At 35.7% G+C, this 18,860-nt stretch overlaps 1 protein-coding gene across 1 annotated transcript in view; it reads left to right on the top strand.

Moving 5' to 3' along the window:
* Nucleotides 1-17,844, top strand: part of TMEM67 (transmembrane protein 67) — a 33,404-nt gene extending 15,560 nt beyond the window's left edge. The window contains exons 14-28 of the mRNA XM_075743718.1: nt 650-755; nt 2,704-2,760; nt 2,857-2,955; nt 3,426-3,524; nt 3,887-3,973; nt 4,715-4,814; nt 4,916-5,055; nt 7,489-7,629; nt 8,095-8,175; nt 9,370-9,486; nt 10,681-10,797; nt 10,880-10,984; nt 11,341-11,443; nt 13,999-14,141; nt 14,588-17,844. Coding sequence (XP_075599833.1) covers nt 650-755; nt 2,704-2,760; nt 2,857-2,955; nt 3,426-3,524; nt 3,887-3,973; nt 4,715-4,814; nt 4,916-5,055; nt 7,489-7,629; nt 8,095-8,175; nt 9,370-9,486; nt 10,681-10,797; nt 10,880-10,984; nt 11,341-11,443; nt 13,999-14,141; nt 14,588-14,668 — 1,576 coding nt within the window. The 3' untranslated portion in view covers nt 14,669-17,844. The remainder of the gene's footprint in view (nt 1-649; nt 756-2,703; nt 2,761-2,856; nt 2,956-3,425; nt 3,525-3,886; nt 3,974-4,714; nt 4,815-4,915; nt 5,056-7,488; nt 7,630-8,094; nt 8,176-9,369; nt 9,487-10,680; nt 10,798-10,879; nt 10,985-11,340; nt 11,444-13,998; nt 14,142-14,587) is intronic.
* Nucleotides 17,845-18,860: the final 1,016 nt, after the last annotated feature.

Raw genomic sequence — 18,860 nt, 5'->3', positions numbered from 1 at the left:
TGCTTTGGAAGAACCCTTTTTTCTCCTTCTTTATGTAATGTCTTCCTCTGAGATGACTGTTTAAAAATTGAGATCTCCCTTTTCCTTCAGCTCTTCTTCATGACTCATTAGTTAAAAAGATTGCTGAGTAGCACTGAGTACTGATCCATACAAGTAATCATCTCGAAGATTAATGTGCTAACTCCATTTGCTGAGAATTACATATTACATTATTTCAAAAATTAAGGATCAGTTTATGTATTTTAGGAGAACGCCTTCTCACCCCCGCTTTGAAAAACGGATAATGCCATAAATTGAAAATACACATAGGAAAGGTCATTCTATAATGTTTTGAGAAAAGTTACCTTTCGGAATTTACTTCAGTTGCAGCTATCATAATGTGAGCAGTAGGATTGATTCAGGTATTTTCTTACAAATAATCAATCCTTCCCAGCTTTCTCTTTTTATATATTTGTGTACATGCCTTCATACACTCCGGTTGCTTTTAAAATGTGAATCGCCATGTCATTGGGTTTGAAACTCACATTTTATTGATCAGGTTGTTCTGTTCATTTAGTATTTTCTTATTAATACAAATTTCAATGAATACTTTCCAAGCAACTCATCTGTTTTCTGTATTAAAAATAATACTCTGCTTGTATTTCTGCAGTATTCGTCTGTTATCTCATACTCAGAGAGGAACTATCTACCCTCCTCTAATTACTATTGGTTACACAGATGTGCTTGTCCAAAACCCTGAAACCCAGAGTGTGATGGTGAGATCTTTGTGCTATCTTAATTGAACTGATTTGTTAATCATACTTCTGGTTCTGTTGGAATTCCAGTTGAATGAATGTTTTTTTGGGGGTGGGGGGGTGTATAAAAAATCTAATAGGGACTTTCTAGTTCCGCTCAGTTTTGAAGTTGCAAGTTTTTAAAATAAAGCAGTTGAAAGTATTTTCTTTTTAAACTTAAAATACCTAGAATTTTACACTTAGTTGTATAATGCTAAATTAGGCTACAGTCCAAATAAAATTATGCACACAGAAAATAACAGGAAAAGTATTCTTTATGCAATGCACTGAAAGCAGCAATTTATGCAAGACATTGAATATTTTTATTTAAAGCAATGCATTAAGAGGAGGTTGTTATGACGCAGACATTTCAGATCACCTGTAGTTTAAGTTAAAATACTGGTAATATATCTAAAACATCCTTAAGTGTTTTGTCTGCTATGTATTATTTTGTGGCACATCTCTAAGAAATAAATAACCAAAAATTCATAGCCAGAGGAGTTGGAGATCAGTTTGGAGGATCTTTCTCTACTGAAAGCCACCGAATTCTGCTGTAGCAGCTGCAGAAGGGGCATTTCCTACTTGCCCTTTTGCCTGCCATGATGGGCAGCAGCTCAGAAGTCCCGTTCCTGTGTCTTGTTTGCTTGTTAGATCACACTGCTTTAAAAAGTGAAAATGTTGAGCTTAATGTAGTAAAATAATAATTCTGCTATTAAAAAAAAATATTAACCTTTTCTGCTTATCATCTTCAACAGTTCAGACTTCCAGTAAAGGTAGATATCTAGCTAGGAATTTCTGGTGCTAGAAGCATTCCTTCTGTTCCATACTAGCTGCATGAAAGGAAAGAAGAGACAGGGAATTAGAAAAATAGAAAAATTAGTCAGACACTTCTTCCATGCCTAACTGATATCTATATTTAACCACAGAAACAGAACTGTTTTTAGAAAATAATTAATTCAAATGGCAATGGCAGGAACGATTATTTTCAGTTACTTTATTTTCTGTTATACTGTTTCACCCTTACGTCTACATCTGATGTACTTAGGTGTTACCAATTTTGGATGTCTTGTTGCATTTAACAAATTTTATGCAAGTAAAAAGATACATTGAATTTCATGCCAAGTTCTATAAACACTGAGCTTCTAGTAACTGAGCATATTTAGACTTAAATCCAAGTGAAGTGATAGAATGAGCTCTCACAGGAACAAATGTTTTGGGAAGCCAAGGTTGGGGGGAGGAGGGATTTGGTTTGGGGTGTTTTATTCTTTTTTAAAAAACTGAATTAAAAATACTATTCATTATCATACTTGTGTTAACTTTAGCCTTGCAGTGACAAAGGCTCAGGCCAGAATGTTTTAAACCAAGACTAACATTTTCTCTTCCTTGTACAAATCTTTCAGACCAAAGTCAAAATAGGTCTTAGGTTGGCTAGATATTTAAGCTAGAGGGAGTAATTTTGATGCTGCATGACAATTTTTATTTCATTCAAGCTGGAAAAATATTGATGTCTGAGCTATTTAAGATCTCCCTTTATGATTTTTATATTGGTGTAAATACATGAAAGTTACTTTTAATCAACACTGATAAAAGGCAAAGTATCAAACCTTTGCTGCCTCCTTTCAGAATGAAAAAAATTACGCATATTTGAAAAGATTCTAATTAGGTACAGGTAGTAACTTGCAGAGAGCAGGCATCCATCCCCAGCATTACTGTTGGTAAAATCTGCACTAAGCCTAGCAGAGCACATGCTAGTAGTAAGCCTGGCACTGTCGCACACCAGTATGCAGCAAAAGAAGATATATGTTGTACTTGTATAGTAGCCCTAGGTGGGAATTCCCACCAATTAAAAATGTGAGAACTACCACTGTCTATAGTGGTTGTAGCATTTCAGAATTTCTATGCTTATTTCCTTTTTTATCTTAATATTCAGGTTTCCTTCTCAGTCAATTACGAGATGAATCAGTCAGAGGCTCAGATTCAGACTGATGTAAGTTGTATTTCCCTTTAATTTGTTGATAAAATTATTTACTTCAATTTTGTGTTTTTTTAAAAATATCTGCAAATAATTTTTCATTTTCTTCAGATCACGCTGGGTGTGTTGGGTGGGCTTGCAGTGTTATGGTCCCTTCTCAAGACTGCAGGCTGGAAGAGGCGTACAGGCAGCTCTATAATTGACTTGCAGGTATAAACAGCTGGCGACCTAAAAAAGGCACACGCCGCCTTCTCTTTACAGAGACCTTTGCTATCATTACCTGTGATATAACTATTCTGTTTCTTAAGGTAACTGAAACAATTTCTAATCTAGCCGCATAGAACTGAAGTTAGGCTCACGTGAGGTCTTTTGCATTTTTTTTTTATTCTGATGTTGTCATTTAGGAAGTACTTTTGCTAAAAATAAAGGTATTTACAGAGCTATTCTGATCAGTTGAGTGGACTTAGTTTTAAGATAATTTCTTCTGTGAACAAAGAGTAGTGTGTGAGAGTTTCAGATACTGAATATACCATAAATATATGACCACAGTAGAAAAATTTTGTTTGAGGCTACTTTACAGTACTAGAGTTTCCTGTAGTGTAAGCTGCATAGCATTTTATATGAATGTACATATACATAATTAGTTTTACAGATCTCTACAATGTGTTTTATAATTGCAGACTGTTTTGAAGTTCTTACTGTTTTATGCTGGAGACCTTGCCAATGTTTTCTTTATCATCACAGTGGGCACAGGGATTTATTGGCTTGTGTTCTTCAAAGTAAGTGTTTTTCCAGATTTGGGTGGTATGAAAATCTATTAATATTGCATATATTTTTACACAAAAATTCATTTTCTTTCTTTTTTCTTTTTTTTAAATATTTTGCCTTTCTGGTCAGACTATTGAGGCAAGTCCTATATCATATTCTGTTTTGTGTGCTTAAATTTTTGTGCTCATCTGTTTCTTTTCCTTAGGATTTCTTGTACTTGCAGTCTGCTTAATAGTCACTTGAAATATTTTACAAATTCAAAATGATTGCACATTAAATATTGATCTTTTTCTGCAAAATGTTCACTCTTAAGCACTTAGTATGCTGTTACATATGCCATCCATACTACTTCAATGTAACTTCTCAATTATAGGCTCAGCAGTTTGTCTCTGTCCTTTTACCACTTCCATCTCAAGAAGAAGATTTTGTTACATACATAGCATGTGCATTTAGTTTAAAGGTAAATATTTTTCCTCAGACATTAAAGAGATTTCAATGTATGCTTCTGTATATTTTCAGTAGGCTTGTTTTTAAACATTTTGTACAGTTAATTTTATTAGTCTATAGACGTAAACAATTATTTTATTCTAAGAATTCAGTCATTTTTCCATAGAAATTTATTTTGTGGAGTCTTTATAGGGAAACAAATGTCTTAGGAAGATGATCTATGGGAAAATTATTCTTTCAAGGATAGAGGTGTAAAGAAATCCAAATAAAATAATACCATATGAAGCAAGCAAGTGCTTTCTTTTAAAGCAGAATATAACTGCTGTCGGTTCCTGATTAAAAAGAAGATAGATTAAAATAATTATATTCAAACATACTTGTAGAATCCAGAGACTGGTACTCTGTCTTCATGGGACATACAAGTATTTTATTAATTATGGGTATTATATTGAATTAGAATTCATAATACAGATGAATATGTTATTGGAAAATTCTTAGTCAATTTTTTTTAATTTGTTACTTTTCTGTATTTTCTTCATAGTTTTGGACATCATCACATGATTTACTATTATTCCAAGCTTTTAAATTTAAAAAAAAAAGTATCAAAAGTTAGTAACAAAGTTGCAGTCTCAAGTATAGTCAAGTATATTTATTACTTGTCATGTTTAATGAATGACATGTGCAATGACTGTTTCTTCATCTTTGTATGCTGTTGCTGCCCTTACTTGTTATATTTCTGCTTTTTCTTTCTTAGGCTCTGCAATTCTTACAATTGCTGGTTTCACAACTTACTGTAGATATTTTCTTTATTGACTGGGAAAGACCTAAGGGCAAAGTCCTTAAAGCAGTGGAAGGTAACTCAAACTATGCTTGTTTGTATAACCAGTTTTGGTTAAATTTGAATATTACTCTCAAGTATTAAATTTCAGTGCTTTATTGTATTTATTCTTTTTAGGTGAAGGTGTTATTAAAAGTGCTGCCTCACCGGTGAGCATATGGAGGACATATTTTATAGCAAATGAATGGAACGAAATTCAGACAGTGAGGAAGATAAAGCCCCTCTTTCAAGTGCTTGCAGTTCTTTTTTTTCTGGAGGTATTATTACTACAATTATTATTGTTATTAATTTTTTATAATTCACAACCAGAATGAAACATAAGTGTCTGGTTTTAATTCTTGCATTCTCTGTGGTAATAGTGGGTGACCTTCAAGTTCATTTGAAAACATGTAACTTCTTAGTAAAATAATAATTTTAATACATTTTTTAATTTATAAGTATAGGTCATTGCAGTATTTCACTAAGGAAGTCTTAAAAAATCAAAACCCAACTTTTAATTATCTGAGAGACCTTTCTTAGTTTTGTTTGTTTGTTTGTTTGTTTTTAAAGTAATGAGTTACCCTAAATGGCTTAAGAAACTGATAAATCTGTGTACATGCTCAATTCTTTATTTGCCTACTGGCTCTCTCCTGCCACAGTCTACAGCTTTATTTCTGGTTTCATATTTATCTGAAATGAGCTTCCTTCCTGCTGATTTGCTATAGTGACCTTTTATAAAGCAGGAAATGAAATGTGCCAGTTCTGTTCCTGATGGCACAACACAAGGCAGTTACAGCCTTCTGTTACAGCTTAAGGATATGTGAGAAATTGTGCTTTAGGTTTTCAAAAACATTTTAGTTTGTTTCTTCTGTAGTTTGGTAAGTACTTTTATTTTGGGAAGTATTCTTAAAGCGTGTAGCATACAGTTGTTTATGTGAGGTTCTTCTACATATTTTTAATACTTTTATTCATTTTTATTTTATCATTTTTCAATTTCCTATTTTTCTTTTAAATTAAATGCAGTAAAAAATCCCAAACTTTCCTCATTCACTACATCAGTATTTTTGCTGTTGGTAAATACAGCCAGGATGAGGTGCCATTTTATAAGAAAGGAATGGGATAAAAAAGCACATATTCCCAACACTAACTAATCTCCTCAGGTTACTGTTTGTAGGCTCTTGGTATTACTAGAAGGGAGAGGCTTCTCTTTTAGTAGAGGGTGAATAACATCTTGCTTTATAACTCCTGCCAAGAATTTCCCTCTGGAGAATCCCTTTCTTGCCACTGATGGTGGAGGAAGTCATACAAGATACCTAAGTAGGTGAAAATTGGTGTTTGTGAAAACCTCAGATAATCTTTATAACTTTTATTGTCATGCTGGAGTTTGGAATAGTATAGAAGTATAATGCACAGAGGAGATATGGCAATCAGCTGCTCACTACAAGAGGAACATCTGTATTGCTCAAAACCTGTGTCCTTGGGTTAGCAACGTTGATAAAGTGACTGCTCAGTTCTCATTAATCATGGTGACAGGCTGTACAGTAGCAAAAAACAAGCCAGGAAAAGTAATAGTTGGAGGAAGTTGGAAAGTGTAGAAGAAGGAGCCTCTGTCCCCTCACGCCTCACGTCTGGCACCAAAGTAGCCGCTGGTTGGCATGTGTCGCCGTCGCATTGACAACTACACGGCTAGCGTAGACAGCACTCTGGCAGCAAAACTGAGCTTTTCAATACTGGACTGGGTCTGGCTGGGATGGAGTTAATTTTCTTCATAGCAGCCCATAGGGTGCTGTGTTTTGGATCCGTAGCTAAAACAAGGCTGATGATAACACACCAGCGTTTTGGCTATTGCTGAAAGCGCTTGCACGGCGTGAAGGCCCACAGAGAGTTGGCTGGGGCTGCGCAAGAAGCTGGGAGGAGAACACGACCGGGACAGCTGACCCCAACGGACCAAAGGGGTATTCCGTACCATATACCATCATGCTCAGCAATTACAATGCGGGGGAGGGATTTTCTGGGCTGGGCATCAGTCTGGTTGTGGGAGGTACTTAGTGATTGCCTTTGCATCACTTGTCATGGAGGCTTTTTTCACCTTCTTTTTCCCTTTTCTTTGCTTATTAAGCTGTCTTTATCTTGACCCACAAGTTTTCTTGCTTTTGTTTTTCCTGTTGCCCATATGTTTCTCGTGCGGCTTCAGTTCTGAATGATTGTCACAAAATTTTCACCTCTTAAGTGTTTCAAGACATAGTGTTTCTCTCATCTCTTTTATTTAGGAACTTTTTTCTAGATTGTTTAAAATAGATTCAGCCATAAAGACAGTGGAGGGAAATACATTTCTCTTCAACAAAAACAAAAAAATCAGTTTCTACAGTTGCAAAACAGATAAAATGTTCAGTTTAACACTGGTATATATGGGACCAAAAAGCTGAAATTTGTCAGAAATAATATCCCTATGCAGTCTAACAGTAGAATCTTTTGGAGTTTTTCAGCAAAAATCAATGTTGACTTTTTTTGTTGTACGGTTTATGGTTTTATGTTTCTCAGTAATAACACCGGATCACACAATTGGGCTCTATCATAGTGAACATGCTACTATTCCCAGGTCCATTTTTCCAAATTTTTTCTTCTTACTTCCTGTTATGGTGGTAACAACAGGGTCATAATTAATACTATTCATTGCCTCATGTTGTTCTTTGACCTTCTTATCTCTTCAGGTGGTGGGATTTTCAAACCTGGCTTTAATGGATTCTTCTTCCAGTCTTACAAGAAGCAGCGAGAGTTACATAGCTCCTTGGAGCCGCATTTTAAGATTTGGTGTGTCTGCTGCACTCTGGCTAGCCATTGCCTTCTTACAGGTAGGTGAAACACATGACATACAGAATTATCATTTTCAGGCTGGTTCTTGGAAGCTAGAATGTATCACTAGGCCATCCATACCACATATCATAGCATTGGGTGTATTCTTAACTGTTTTGCTTGATCTAGACTTCTAGCTGCTTTAGAACTCAAAATGAATCTTCTAAACTATAAGATGTCTTACTTTGTAGCCAGAATTTTAATCCTCTCAAAGATGTGAATTTATGCAACTATTTTGTTTTGTTTTAAACAACTTTGAAGCATCTCCAAGTTCAAAATGAAAAGCAGGTTATTGCCACAACTTTGCTTCTTAGAGGAGGGATGTCAATCCCATTTTATACAGTCCAATGCAATGGTGGCCACTACAGAAGTCCGTAATTTGTGGGTGTTAAACTGTGAAGTTAATTGCTTTATGAGTCAAATCTGATGAACTAATAAAAGAAAATTTGGTTGATTTATTTCAGATTATATTTTTTTCTGTGTTTTATGAAAGATTTATTGAAGATAAGATGAGCCAATTTGTTGATTTGTGTTGCATGAGCAATGTAAGTATTTCTTTGTCTCATTTGTACAGTGGCATTTTTAATAGAAAAATACCTAACAAAATAATACATACATAATAAATACATAGTTTTAGGAATATTAAATAATATTTATTAGTTTAATTTAATCAGAGATTACTAGCTAACAGCCAAAGTCAATGTTTCTTTCAGCTCACTTTATTGGTACAATCTACAAGAAGATTTCAGTTAAATTTGAATTGGAAAAAGATTCTGGAACCATAGGTATCAATGTGTTCTTCTAGACGTGTGATTTTTAGGTTGTCTTTGGAAGTTAAATTGGTTACATATGTTCATACAGCATTAAAAAGTAACAAATTATGACAGAAATTAGGTGTGGAAATGTTTGCTGCTATTCTGTCTACTGGTTTGCATTTTAGTACTTTTGTCTTACAGACACAGCTGTCTTGCTTTTATTTAATATGTTTATGTTGGGTTTCTGCTCCTATCATGTGGTTGTCCCTCAACCACTGAACTTCATGGTTGTCCCTCTTGGACAGTTATCACTTTTTTCATGCATTTTCACTTACATCTGAACTACTTCCCTTTCTGTAGTTTAAATACAGGTCTTGAGGCTTTGTACTGCAGGAATTCCTTTTTAAACAAAAAGAAGAGTGCAGTCAGTCAGAACAGGTTGGATGAGCTCATTTGTCCAGGACTTTTTAAAAATATAGAGATTAACCCCTTTTATCAGCCTTTCCAACCTTGGTTATTCCACTTCCATTAAACACCCATGTAGTACATGGGTTGTAGAGAGAGTTAATTTGGGGTTTTATGTGATATATAAGCATTGTGTCATACTGAATGAAATACTACTAAATACAGTCTCCTAGGAACTCAACTGAAATCATGCATGTGTATTATGTATCACAGAAATAACTTGTGAATCAAAATAAAAGCTAATAACTTTGCCTTAATTGTTAGGCTCTGTGGAATTAAGTAGTGATCCTTGCCATTGATAAACTAAACTTGAAGCTGGTGTGTGTTTCTAGTTAAACATAAATAAAACTAATCAGTAAAGAGTTATTAAATATTTTTCTGCCGTATTTATTTCGGTACCTGCCTATTTTGTATTTGCAGAAGGACTGGTCTTACTGATCTCCACTGTGAATTCAAAAGTTCAAAAATAAAATTATAATGTTTAATTAAAGTATTGTTACCTTCCCCCATCTCTTTTAGATTTCAGTGTTTCTCTTGTCACACAGCTGCTTTGGTTATTACATCCATGGTCGTTCTGTGCATGGACATGCAGATACCAATATGGAAGAAATGAATATGAACCTAAAGAGAGAAGCAGTAAGTAAAAGTATTAAGTTTACACCTGCTGTAATTATTTATTTTATTAATAAAAAACCCACACCTTTGCATTATGGATCTGCAGTTGTACATTACCTTGCACCAAGTTATGATACTTAAAAGATACCAGCTGTGGGTGTGTAAATATATGACTCAACAGTTCTTTTAACTAGATCTTCATCTTTCTTATTCTTCACTATCTCTTCTTCTCTGTTACTTCTTCAGATTTCATAAATATAAAATTCTTGTTTTTCTAAAGTTTTTTCGTTTATTTAAGAACCTTCTTTTTGATATTGAAGCTTTTCATAAGCTCATGGTCACATTCAAAAAGATGCATAGCATAAAGCTTTCATAAAGCGACAAATCTGAAAAACTCTTAGTAAAGAAACATCTACTCTTCCAATAAATTCCTTTATTCCATCTCTTCTCCGGTGGTGATATAACCTATTCTTTACAGAAATTCATTTGAATAAGTATTTTTTCTAGTTTGTTGTATGTTGTATCTTTGCTGCAAGATGAGGCAAATGTAAAATATCTAATACAGGATTGGAGCATTTGGCACTAAATTTCATGACATGTTGCATCTTTGTAGGGGCAAGTAGGAAGAAAGTACAAAGGATATTGCTATTTCATTGATAAGTGGGCAGAAAAAAAACCTAACCATGTGAAAATTAAATCTCAAACATTGAAATGCAGAGGAATAATGTCATAATACTTTTGACTTGTATGCTCCTGTATTTTTTTCCTAATTGCTTATTTTAATATAATTTGGGGAAAAGCAGGTTTTTTCTCTATGGAGATGTCAAATTTTCTATTTTCTTGGGGTCTTTTAAATGTGACCTGAAAAAACATATGGAAAAAGTCAGGAATCCAAAGCACAAAAAAAATCAGGACAAGTTTAGAATAAATTATAAACATAAAAGAGCGAGCTTCAGAGTGAATGTCAGAAGATGTATTAGGAGGTAATGTACTGAACACAGGTGAAAAGAGGAATATAAGTTTTTGACAGCAGAGGTCAGGATTTCATGTCCTAAGAAAATCTGCTATAATAGGACCAAGAGTGCAGTGGATTCAAATATTTAGAGATATTAAGTACTAAGTATACATAAAAGAGAGGAAATGAAAAGCTTTTGACTTTGGGGGGGTCTATGATGACATTAATAACGTTAATTTACAATTGCTTTAATTGTATAGGAAAATCTATGTAGTCAGAGAGGTTTGTTGCCAAACACAGATGGCCAGACATTTCAGATTTCTATTTCAAGAAAAATGCGACTGCACTATGACAGGATTCATGAAACCCTAACAAGAGTAAGTGAGATATTTCTAGTCTGTAAATGTTATTTAAAATATGTAGCTTTTCCACTGAAGTCATGGTCGTGTTATATTTCAGAAACGTGGTCCTGCTAGGCTTCTAGACTCATCTGCAAATACTTCTGAACAAAGCACAAGGGCATACAACACCATGAACAAATTTCTCAGTTCTTTTATTGATCACGTATGTATATTGACATTACTATATTAAGGAAAATAAAGTAAATAGAGACTAAAAATTGTAAGTCTGAAAAACTGTAATTTCTCTTTAAGAGTACGTTCTTAAAGACGTGTTGTTAAAGACTTCATGGCAACTGGAACAGTGCTTCATTCAAAAAAAAAAAAAAGGAGTACTGTCCAACAGTGCGGCCTGCTCTTAAAAATGACAAATCCTTTTTTGTCCTGTCCTTATTTTTGTCTTGGAATAGACCAGTGCTTTTCTTCATTCGTAAAGGTCTAAGTAGCTGTACTTCACTTTGTAACAAGTACTTTTTCTTTGAAATCATAAACCAAGAAGTATTGTTTTTCCTTTTCTTCTAGGTTCATAAAGAAATGGATTATATTGTTAAAGATAAGTTGCTGCTCGAACGGATTCTTGGCATGGAGTTCATGGAACCAATAGAGAAAAGTATTTTTTACAATGGTAAAAAGATTTGTGACTTGGTATTTGTACTATTATAAGTATGTAGGTTTCTGTGTAGATTTCTTTCCCAGGATTTACAATCTAAACTGGACTTGACAGCAAGAGGGGTCATTAAATGACTGCTTGTGAGAGAGGCATTTAAGAGAAGTTCTTCAGGTTACAGAAATCCTATTTATAATTTGTTGCTCAACTGCAACGTTTTTTCATTTGGGCAACTAAAAGGATACTGTGTAGAGACGTGCATGCGTTTATGAAGTGCTCCTTTGACTTGCTGTCTAGATCCAATATCTGCTTTGTAAATGGAAAGAAGACCCACAATAATTAAATAGCTCCATGCTATTTTTTTAAAAAATAGAACCAAATTTTTTATGAAACAACTAAAAGTACAGAAAGACAGTTTCTTTAAAAAGAGTATTGATCACAGTGAGGACGTTTTAGTGGAATACTTGACATTAATACACCACGCATCTTTGCAGATTCCACTAAGTAATTTAGATTCTTGAATACTTTCTTTTGAAGCTTTTTAAGCATTGCCAATACCTACAGCATAAAATGAGTGTTCCAGCAGAAACAGGGATGACATCAGTTCTGATTATGGTCCCAAAATGCAAAATCAGTTAGACTTGGCTCATCCTGAATCCCAAGCCCATGCTAAACCTAGCCATAAGTATTTCCAAGTGATCAGTGCATGTGTTAAAAACAGATCTAGTGAAAGTTCTTGACCCTATCTCAACCTTCACCCTAGGTTCCTAAATCAGAATCCCTGGAAGATTGATGCTGTGAAACACCAACACTCTAAAAACCTTAACCTATTCATAATTACTGCCAGGTACCAACACTTGCATCACTGGAATCTTCATCCAGTGTTAGGTCCTCCCCTTCCAAGGTTCTGAAACCCTGACTCCTGGTCTCCTCCTATTAACAGATGAGGCCTGGGGACCACACTGCGATGAACTATGAGCTGTGAGCTTAGGCCTGATACCAGTCTGTTTCCTCAGTCCCTGAGCTGTACAGAAACCATCAAAAATTATCTTTGACAACCTTAGTTCAGACCCTGACTCTACCCCTAACCATAAATATGGCCATCAGCCACCTGCATGAAAACTAAACATTAACTAGGGATCCAAGATGGTGCAAGCCTTCATTTGGAGTCCCTCAAGAACTTAGGCCTCCAACCTCACTGTTCAGAAGCTCTAAACCTTACAAGAACCATAATCCAATCCATAGATACTACCAGATGACCATAACACATCCTAAATATGTCATTATTCTTATATAATAGCAATCCGCAAATTACATCACTGAGCTGTGCAAGACTTTTCCAGCTTTATGACACCAGGGCTGCAAAAGCTGAAGCCTAATTTGAATCTCAAACCTTGCTATATAAACAGGAATGCAGCATAAACTTTCAAACTAGCCATGGTTGTAGTCTGGTATTTTTATTCAGTCTAGATGTCTGAGCTACACCTAATTCATTAAAGGCTTGGGCTCTCCTCCCCTGTCATGGTGAAGCACTGTCTTTAGTAATAGATGTTGCCAAATAGCCAATATCTGCCTTAAAACTAGAACTAGGACTTTCTTCAGCCTCAGTCTGTGATTCCACACCTTGCAATATCAGTCATTCCAAAACCCTATTCTAAACCCCATGTCTACTCAGCCAGAAATATTGTCAGGTATGCAATGTCTGAGTTAGAATTAAGCGTATAAGCTTGATGTGATGTCTCCAAATTGTGCAGTATTCAACAAAGGTTTGGTTTTTTGACTGCCATTGTTTCAAAGTTCATAATGATAAGCACTGATATAGATATATTGTTTGATGGTTTAGACTGCCATGGTTCCCAGAAGTTTAGATACAAATCAGGATTTCATGGCAGTAGGAGATACACAATTTGTAATGAAAACATGTTGTTTCCAATAAAACTTGCATTAGACACTTTGGTGAAAAAGTAGAAAGAGGGGAAAGAATCTATTTTCTGTAACTGTTTAAGTTTTCTGTTCTCTTTTGAAAGTGGTGTTTTTGATATAGAGACGGATAAGTGGTCTAGACTACTTTGGCTATGAAAAAGGGATTTTAAGCTTAAAAGACCCATTTTCCAGGAAACTGTTAACCAGTGAACAAAGAGAATGTTAAGCTCTGACCCTCCTCCTGAGTAAGGCTCTAAACATAGGGGTTTTATTATTTTGTTGATTTGGGGCCAGAGTTAACACTTGCTAAAAATTTCAGTGACAAGGAAGTGACATCTGCTTCTTGTTCAGAGCAGCCCTTTTTTAAACAATCCGATTGAGATTTCAAGAGTGAATAAAGTTGCCTGTGGCACATGAGCTTTTCTTACTGTTTTCCATCAGTATTACGCCATTTCATATGTGAAAAAGGTTGTATTATTTTGTTTCAGTAGAATGCCATAACTAGCTCTTATGATGCAATAGAATGCCATAACTAGCTCTTGCTCTAACTTTCTTTTTTCTTACCAGCTTTCACAGCATGGACTGATGAACTCCACAAACTTGCACTTCACAGAAATAATAATTTTTCAAAAATTATTTTCTTTCTGTAGATGAAGGACAGTCTTTCACTGATGTTCTCTATTATGGCAATGAGACAACACTGCTCATCTTTGACATCCTGTTTTTCTCCGTTGTGGATTTGGCTTCTCAAAGTTTTGTTTTAGCAGCTATTCTAACATATTTGCAACAGGAGGTAAATTTCAATTTAAGAACAAAATAATATTTTAAAAATGTGGGTTATTATGAAAGTTTATATAGTTAACTAGATAAATGCAGCAGTAAGCAGTATGCAGTGACAGAAGATCATACTGAGAGCTTATAAAATAGTTCTTTGATTTTTTTTTTGTCAAATAGGCTTGTGAGAAATTAATTTTATTCATGTGCCTGTCATGAATAAAGAGGCTACAAGTAACTTGCAATAGAAACCATAAGTATCTGTTAAAATTAATCACACAATTATATTTCAGGGTGGAAAAATAGTGGGAAATTTTCAAAAATGCTAAAGGGAGTTAAGCACCTAATTCACTCGTGTTATTTACGATTTAAAGATAATATGAAGTTATTATTTTATGTTAGGTACTGAAACATACTGTTTTAAGTACTTCTTTGTTAATACATTTTTTTCTAAAATCTTCTTAGATATTTAGGTTTATTCGTAATACACTTGGGCAGAAGAATTTGGCATCCAAAACCTTGGTGGATGAAAGATTCCTCATTTAATTAAGAAGGTGAAAAACTTTGTTAAGGAGTTAATCATGAAATGATGTTCATGACCAAAGCATCTCTGACCTGCAGATTAAATGTAGTGCACTTTTCAATAATAATAATGTAATGGTTTTGAACTTTATCATTTTTTATATTGTGTGCTATTAAGCTTTATTTTTGTGTATTTACAAATATTTTTTTAATTTGTGAACACTAAGCCACAGGCCTTTAAAAGGAAAGGTACATGAAAATAAGACAGAACTAAACTTACTGTTGTTGTTACTAGAATAAGATAAAAATTATTTAACAGCTTTTGGTAAGATATGGACCACTCACTTTGAGGCAATCATTTGAGCATTCTGGATAACAGGAGAGGTTGTCAACTCTTAAGTTTTCTGAAAATCCCTTAAATCTTTTTTCTTTTCTTTTTTTTTTTTATTTATTTTGAGGTATAATGTTTAGCAAACATATTTCCAGTTTTACACAGCATAGGATTTGTTCTGAATTAAGTTAATATTTCAAGAGGACTTTTTAAAGATCCCTTATTTACAGTGACTCCAAATTGAAGTTTTAACTTTTCTTTATTGTGTCATAGTATCATATCCCTGTATCTCTTCTGTTGGAGTTTATCCTTGGTTTTTTTGGGTGTGGACTACACATGACAAAGTTTCCTTGTGTTTGAGACACAGTAGTGTTACAGCGATGCAGAAAAACAGGCTAGTTACAATAGAGCGGAGGAGATGGTTATAGGTATTAGGGGTTTGTTCCTGATCTTCCGTCATCTGATGTGAGGTGCCCAGGGAAATACAGTAATTCTTCTGTGCTGTTTCCACACAAGTGAAATCTTTTTAGAAGTGTTTTCACAGGTGCCTATATATACTCATGGACCTCTGTCTCTCTTAATTTTCTGGCTTTATTATCTTTAACTATAACACAGAGACCATAATCATTTTACTGTCATCATATGTAATTTAGACAAGTTAATAATTACTCAAGTGCCACTTATGAAGTGTTAAGGGAGATTATGAATGGCCTTCAAAACACCTTAAAGCGAGGTGTCTACCTCCCATTTGTATCTCTGAAAAGTCTCCCTACCTTTTTTAAATTATGTTTTTTCAGTAAATGGTTAAACATGAATAGTGTTTGCTGGTTTTATAGCTGTTACTTGTCTTTAGATGATTCAACAAGGGACTTTGACCAGCAAAAACGCCATAAAAATGTAAGTCAAGGTTAGCATGCTTATTCCAAAACAGAGACTGAAGACACGATTAGTTGGACCTAACAGATTTCCAATGCAGACATGCTTATCTGAGTTGAAGCAGCATGGTATTTCAGGTGTTTCTTGGCTTCATAAAGAGGAACATGTTCTCATGTTGGTACCATATCATATCATGATATTAAACTTACAGGAACATGGACATAAATCTCAGGGTCACTATTGATCTAATGCATTAGCTTTCGGTGTTGCAGAACCTCCCTAGCTTGCTAGTTCCATACAGTTGCTATTAACTGACAGAATGTGTCTGCCAGTAAGGCTATAACAAGGTAGGTAACTGAAGAGTTGATTTTCAGTGGGACATCCATTTATTAATTTACAGTTTAGCATTTAGCATAGTATTTCTATGTCATACTTTCCTTACTTTTGTCTGCTTACATGCACAATTCTTAGTATGTTAGTGCAGACTATTCCTCAAAAAAAGGTGTGAGTACAAAACTTCCAACAGAGTGAAATGTCCACTACAAATAAAATTAAGGTTGTTGCTTTTATGGTGAATGTAGTAATTAAAGTGTCCATTAGGTTCTGGATCTGTTAAAACAGCCAAAAAATCGTATTTCCACTGAGTACCATGACTGTATGACTTCACTAGTTGTGAGGTTTCTGTCATATTTCTTGTCAGTGATCTGCTGAGTGCCAAAACTGTAAACTAAGCTTAGGAGCCATCTGAAAAATGGTCTGAATTGGGACATTTGCACGGCAAAATTAGGCTTACATGACGTCCGTGTATTTCTTTGGTCAATATCTTTGCATAGCTTAACTAAACTTGATTAAATATTCCAGATCTTACAAGACCTACTGAAATGTCAGTGTACAAGAGGAAATACAATCTTTCTCATGTGATCATATTTATTCAAGATGACTGATGTGAGTAAAGGAGTGTAGAAATTTGCTGTGGTCCATAAGTGAGCAGGTATGACCCTAATGAATTACCCAAATACTGGTCTTTTCTTACGGCCACTGTCCAGCAATCGTACTGTGTGTCATTGTCAGTGCTGACAGGCACAAGCTTTTTCTCCGTGTGCATTCTGATGATGGGTTCATAGTCATGAAATTATTCTAGGGAACAGAACCACACTTCAAACATACCTCCTTCAGAACGCTCCAAGTTATGACCGACTTCGGTGAGAATAACTGAAACGTAGGAACCAGACCCTGGTAAACCAGAGAACGTGCACAAACAAAACAAACATGCAATTGTGCCATCTTTAGAGACAGACGTGTAGTTTTTAGTTAGTCCGGTAACAGCAGAAACGGAGACGTTCCAGCACGTGGGCTCTCACTCTGTACGCTATTCTCAATGCTTTTGTTAACCAGGTACACCTTGCCATGCAAAAATCGTGCTTTGAGTTTGCTTTAGATATGCCTTTAATTACCTGCTGCTCAGAAGGACATGTGAAAGCTTTAATGACCTTGCAGTTTGCAACAACTACTGCTGAAGGCAGCTTTTGTTCCAGATAAATGATAAATTAATCTAAAAATGTCCTGTCAAAACAGTTCAGTCACTTGGCCCCCTCTTTCTCCTCGGTGCACACACTACTCTGTTGTGTTTTATTTTTCCAGGTCATTTATCTAAAATGTTAATATAGCTAACATAGCTAACATAGGCACTCTACACGATTTAGGAAATAATTACAGGAGTCAAAAGCTCCAGGAATTCATAGAAGCTTTTCTTCCTTCTTGCTGTCCAGTGAACACTTGAAACGGGTTGACTGCGCTTTTTTCCCTATTGCTCAATATTAGTTCAAGAAATAGCTCTTGTGATTGTATTTCCAACTCAGTGTTTTTCCTTTCTTAAAATTAATATGCAGCTACAATGTGTTGTTCATGTGATGAGTCTCTTTCAAGTTCCTAAATGTTTTGTTTAATTTCAAACTCTCCTGTCTGTCCCTCTGAGCAATAAAAATACTGTCAAGGATTGGAGAAGTTTTTTTGCACTTGTTAAACCAGTTGACCCAAGCCTACAAACAGGCTTTTCCTTCCGTGAAGATGAGGGGTTTCAGAGTAGGGCAGGAGGCTGCTGCTGGCACTGCAGACCGGAGACGTTCTGTCAGGACAAGCATAAGAAAGGGATTTTGCAGTCAGTGTGGCCATGGAGGGTATGGTTTTGGGTAGCCACAACTAATGGAATGAGATGATGGCTTTTTGCCAAGTGTCTTAGGGGGTTGATACCAAAATAGTTAGTTCCACAAATAATTATAACTCATATATACAGACAAGATACAGTAATTTCAAGAATATGTTTAAAATTCATGGGTTTCATTTACTAGTGAGGATTTGATTGATTTGTATTTTACTCAGCATTCATTTTAGTGGCGGGGCGGGTGTGTGACGGAGGGAAATCATACCAGAGGTGGGAAGTGCAACTGGCATGGTGCTCGAAATTTTACCCATCAGATTGCCATAGTGTGGGCAGCACGGCGGTGCTGTCCCAGCCCAGCTCGTGGGGGTTTCTGTTTGTTCTCAGTCTGACAGGCAGTGCCTGAGCAAGTGGGTCACTGCGGGAGGGTGACATCATGCTATGCTCCTGTGGAAATCATGAGTGAACTGAGGTGAGGGAAGGAGGTGACTACCGAACCTCTCAAAGCTGGTCTCCCTCCACAGCACCCGCTTTCCCCTATGTCTCTTGTCTCCAGACAGCGTCCCAGTGTCACAGCCTTTTCTTCTGTACCATTTCTCCATTTCAAAGCACTAATCCCCTGTGCCTCAAGCCAGTGCCTGCAGGTGGTGCCTGCCACAGCCTCCTACTTCGCCCTGCCACCTTCAGCTGGCTGCAGGTCCTGCCCCCACCTTCCTATCCTGCCCCCACCTTCCTATCTTGCATCCCTGGGCAAACGAGGGGCAGGCAATCTGGTAGACCAGAGTGGAGCAGAGGTGGCCCTCGCAGGAGAAGGCTGCCAAGCTGGGTAGCAATGAATTGCGTGCCGAGGT

The sequence above is a fragment of the Balearica regulorum genome, chromosome 2 (assembly GCF_011004875.1).
Source record: "Balearica regulorum gibbericeps isolate bBalReg1 chromosome 2, bBalReg1.pri, whole genome shotgun sequence".
Taxonomy (NCBI): domain Eukaryota; kingdom Metazoa; phylum Chordata; class Aves; order Gruiformes; family Gruidae; genus Balearica; species Balearica regulorum.
The sequence above is the reverse complement of the archived record's forward strand: the minus strand, read 5'-3'. Positions and strand labels throughout refer to the sequence as shown.